Source organism: Apaloderma vittatum, unplaced genomic scaffold (genome assembly GCF_000703405.1).
Source record: "Apaloderma vittatum isolate BGI_N311 unplaced genomic scaffold, ASM70340v1 scaffold32949, whole genome shotgun sequence".
In the NCBI taxonomy this organism is placed as follows: Eukaryota; Metazoa; Chordata; class Aves; order Trogoniformes; family Trogonidae; genus Apaloderma; species Apaloderma vittatum.
Genome location: NW_009735144.1, coordinates 1,011 through 5,434, shown reverse-complemented (window position 1 = coordinate 5,434; position 4,424 = coordinate 1,011). Strand labels below are relative to the sequence as shown.

At 61.4% G+C, this 4,424-nt stretch overlaps 1 protein-coding gene across 1 annotated transcript in view; it reads left to right on the top strand.

Moving 5' to 3' along the window:
- Positions 1–382: 382 nt before the first annotated feature.
- The window catches only part of LOC104279286 (DNA-directed RNA polymerase, mitochondrial-like), a gene marked incomplete at both ends in the record, with an annotated part of 4,374 nt that continues 332 nt past the window's right edge, over positions 383–4,424 (top strand). The window contains 8 exons of the mRNA XM_009876502.1: positions 383–505; positions 1,409–1,588; positions 1,942–2,028; positions 2,299–2,427; positions 3,043–3,092; positions 3,346–3,444; positions 3,731–3,803; positions 4,263–4,345. Of these exons, the coding sequence (XP_009874804.1) occupies positions 383–505; positions 1,409–1,588; positions 1,942–2,028; positions 2,299–2,427; positions 3,043–3,092; positions 3,346–3,444; positions 3,731–3,803; positions 4,263–4,345 (824 nt within the window). The remainder of the gene's footprint in view (positions 506–1,408; positions 1,589–1,941; positions 2,029–2,298; positions 2,428–3,042; positions 3,093–3,345; positions 3,445–3,730; positions 3,804–4,262; positions 4,346–4,424) is intronic.

Genomic DNA, 4,424 nt, shown 5'->3' with positions numbered 1-4,424 from the left:
CCCTCCTGGGTGTTCTGAGGTTGTTTTGACCGACAGCTCTTGGGGCTTCTTTTAGCATCCCAGACAGATCTGTTGTTTTCCAAATTTTGTGGTTTTCAGTGCTTCCACAGCTCTGATGTCTTTGAAAAGTCATGGAGGAGGGAGTGTGATGTGAGGTTGTGGGATTTTGGTGGTTTGTTTTTTTTTTAAAAAACCTCATAGGCAGCACTGGTTAGTGGTGAGACCTAGACAGGAACACTGGCCGGAAGGAAAATGGAAACTGGTGTGACCCTGGCCACTGCTGGGAAATGAGCTGCAAACCTGCCTCTTGGGCCGGGGTGATGAGCAGGCTCCATCTACACGCTGACACCTCATTTCCACCCCCTTCTCTTCCCACACGCAGGACGGCTCTTGCAACGGTTTGCAGCACTACGCAGCTCTCGGCCGGGACCTTATTGGTGCCACCTCCGTCAATCTGATGCCTTGCAGTGTCCCCCAGGACGTCTACAGCGCGGTGGCCCAGCAGGTGAGGCACGGCGGGGACACGAGGAGGTGTCCTCTTGGACCTACCTGCACCCCTCCCCTGTGTGTCGCGCAGGGTCACTCCAGCTCCCAAGGAGAAAGGTCGAGATAAGAGCAACATGCAGAGGGCTGGTCCGAGGCAGAGTCTGTCCCTCCCTGAGCCCTGCAGCAGGGATCTGGCTGGAGATCTGTCCTGACCGAGGCAGCTCTGAGAAATCCACTGCGATTTCTGCTGCTCTCGCTTCTGAATGAAGTGCGGGAGAAGGAGGGTGGAGAGGTGGAAGAGCAGAGAGTGTTCCTGACCTCTTGGTCCCAGCTGGCTGGCCTGCAGGTTATGGGATTTTCTTCGTTTGAGCTGGATGGGAGAGGGGAGAGATTCTGTCCTTGGCTCTGCTGCCAAGTCTTCAGATCTCTTGGCAAGACGTGATGTGAAATGAGCCGCTAGGAAGTGTTCTGAGGTCTGCCAGGCTCGCTGGGCTGGCGCTGAACCCCCGGCTCTCCCCTCCAGGTCTCAGCACGCTTTACACAGGCAGCACCGCGCCAGAGGGCGCAGGGTTTGCTCAGCAGCGCTATCGTTGAGGGAGGCAGGAGCAGGAGGACCTGAGCCATGGTCCCAGAGCCGGGTCCTTGTGCCTCCCGGCACCACCCCGCTGCTGAGTGACACCGCTCTGCTGAGGCAGCAGCGGAAAGCTCTGGTCCCCGCGGCGCGGTTACCCATGAGGTGCAGGCGCCTCTTGATTCCTTCAGCGGGTGATCTCTGTTAACCAGGGCTGGGGCAGGTGGGCTGCAGGGTTTCTGGTGGGAGTGCAGGCGGGGCAGGGCACAGCTCGGAGGGACTCTGTGGCTGGGCCCGGCGTGTTTTTTTTTCTGGCATTGGAACTGACCTGCCGGGCGCTCTCCTCCTCAGGTGGAGGAGTTTCGGAAGAAGGATGCCGAGCACGGGGTGAGGATCGCGCGGGTGCTGCAAGGCTTCATCAGCCGCAAGGTGGTGAAGCAGACGGTGATGACGGTGGTGTACGGTGTCACCCGCTATGGCGGGCGCCTGCAGATGGAGAAGCGTCTCAAGGAGATCGACGACTTCCCTGAGGTAGCGTGTCTGCCCCGGCCTGCCCCAGCGGTGTTCTGCTCAGCTCTGGGTCCCCGCAGGGAGGGGAGCCCTTCCCGTGGTTTTTCTTCCTGCTTTGCTCTCTCCTTACCTCCAAATCTCAGCTGGCAGAGGGGCAGGCGCGCCTCAGCCCCCAGTCTGTGCCAGGTTTGTCCAGCCTGCAGGAGAGCTGTCTGCCAGCACCTGTGGGTGGGGAGGGAGGCTGGTGGAGGCAGTTTTTGAGGCACTAGGGGGAAGGGAGATGCTCTCTTAGCTTACCCTGGTTCCCGTCACTTGGCTCCACATCTTTGGCTGCCCCTTGGCCTGACCCCTCGCTCTGCCTCTGATCTCTGCAGGAATACTTGTGGGAAGCCTCTCACTACCTGGTAAAGCAGGTGTTCAACGGCATCAAGGAGATGTTCTCAGCGACTCGAGATATCCAGGTAAGGTGCCTCTTGCCTCTTATCTCTCTCTCTGCCTCTTTTTCTTCCCTGGCTCACCCTTACATAGACCAGGGGGTGCTCTCTGGGGAAAGATGGTTCTTCTGGGTCCAGAGAGGATCCTCCTGTCCCAGCCCGGGGTACAAGGCCAGGCTCCCCTGTAAGCTCTGCACTGTCACAGGAGATGAGGTCACCTGTGCTGGGAGGGGATGAGGCCTCCCAGCTGTCCACACTAACGTGAGCCGCTTTCTTCCCTGCTTCCCTCTGCAAAAGAACTGGCTGACGGAGAGCGCCAAGCTCATTGCCCAGTCGGGGCAGACGGTGGAGTGGGTCACGCCGCTGGGTCTCCCCATTGTGCAGCCCTACTATCGGTCCAGGCCCGTCGTGGTGAGTATCTGGCGTGCAGGACTCATCTGCCTCTGCTCTGCTGGGGGGCGGGGATAGGACAGCCGGGCTTCGAGGCAGAGGCCTGGACCCCGGCAGGTTGGCATCACCTACGGGTGAGCCCGGAGAGCAGGTAGGATTTGTGTGTGCAGGCACATCCTCCAGCCTCGTCGCTCCCCGCAGAGACCGGAGTGTGTAGGTGGGCTGGTGAGGAAGCTCTGCTGCTCCCGTCCCACTCAGGCAGCTGGGGCACGGGCCCGCTCCCTCTGCCGAGGAGCCTTCCTCAAGGCTCGCGTTATTCAGTCGCCCTGCTCTCGTCTCCCACGCTCTCTGTGCTGACTCACATCTCCCTGGCCTGTCTCGTCCTCACAGCCGCTCACCCCCTAGAGCCCTCGCAAGGGGGATCAGCGTGTTTCTGGGAAGGGGTGAAGGATGCCTGTCCGCATCCTTGGGAAGGGGCGCGGGAGAGGTGTCACTGAGGAGCGGGATGCCTGAAGAGGGCCCTGCCCAGGCCCCATGTTGCAGCCAGGGAGGTTTCCTGCAGAGCAGAGGAGCTCTTGGTTGGCACAATCTCCTCCAGCGCTGCCCGGGCAGTGCAGTGTGACGGCTGATCCCCTTGCTCTCTCCCTGCAGCTGAACTGTGGCATGCAGTACTTGAGCGTGAAGAGCTCCGTCAACAACCAGTAAGTATGAAACCACTGAGCCCCTGCTGTCCCCAGCCTGTGCTTTGGGGACAAAGCCTTCCTGCCACTGGGCGCCAGAGCTCCTGGTACCCACCCCGGGCTGCAGAAAGCCAGAGGAGGAGAGTGGCCCTGAGCTTCAGCGGGGCCTTGGGGCCCTCCAGGGCTGCCCCGTCCAGCCTGGGTCTATGCCAGGACCCTTCATCTCTGGCCCTGGGAGCACCCCAGCTCCTCCCGTCTCCACTCTGTGCTGCAGGAAGCCGGACACAGTGAAGCAGAAGAACGCCTTCCCACCCAACTTCATCCACTCCCTGGACTCCACGCACATGATGCTCACGGCTCTGCACTGCCTCAGGTAGGGCGCGGGCACCTGGGCCCTTCCGCAGCGCCAGAGCTCCCCGGGCAAAGTGGGAAGGGGTTTCCCTGGTGTGTCCGGGCGTTCTGGCAGAGAAGGGCCAAGAGGAGGCAGCAGGGTGGGGAGGGGGGTTTAGGTGTCTCCCTCTGAAGATCTGCAGGCGCTGAGCCCCCTCCTCGTGTGGTCCCTGCCTGTGTCCTGGCGGGAGGGTCTGCGTCTGGAGTAGGGGCTGTCACAGAGAAGGGGCCCTCGGCACCACTTCATGGCACCTTCTGCTGCCTCCCAGGCAGGGTCTGACCTTCGTCTCGGTTCACGATTGCTACTGGACTCACGCGCTCACCGTGGACGTCATGAACCAGGTAAAAGTGTCCTCCCGGGTCCCTTGTGAGCGAGGAACTTGCTGATCTGTCCTCTGGGCACTTGCCAGCCCTTCCCTCCCCTGGGCTTTGCTCCACGGGCTGATTGATTTACCCAGGCGAGGTGAACCCAGGGTGCTCGCTGGCGGTTGCGGCTGATTTCCTGGTGCCCTAGCCCCATCTCCTCCTGCCCTGCGGGGAACGTGTGGGGGACAATGTGTGCCTGTACATCAGGGCCTCTTTCCCCTGGAGTGCTGTGAGGGCTGTTGTGCAGTCGATGGATGAATGGGGGTGAGCCTCTGCTCCCCACCTCTGCAGGCTGATTCCCATCACCCTTGTCCCCCCTTCCCACCCTTGCCCGCTGCTTTCCCTCCCCTCTGACCTGTCTTGGCTGAGAAGCGCTGAGGGGAAGGAGGGGAAAACGCCTCCTAACCTGCGGCTCACCGTTGCTCCCTGGATCAGATCTGTCGGCAGCAGTTCGTGGCTCTGCACAGCGAGAGGATCCTGCAGGATCTGTCCGAGTTCATGCTGGAGAAGTACTGCAGGTATTCCTCACCGAGCCCCTCCCTCCCCACACGGGTTCACTCCCTGGGGGTGCTTGTGCCCAGCCGCTCGCGGCCGGGG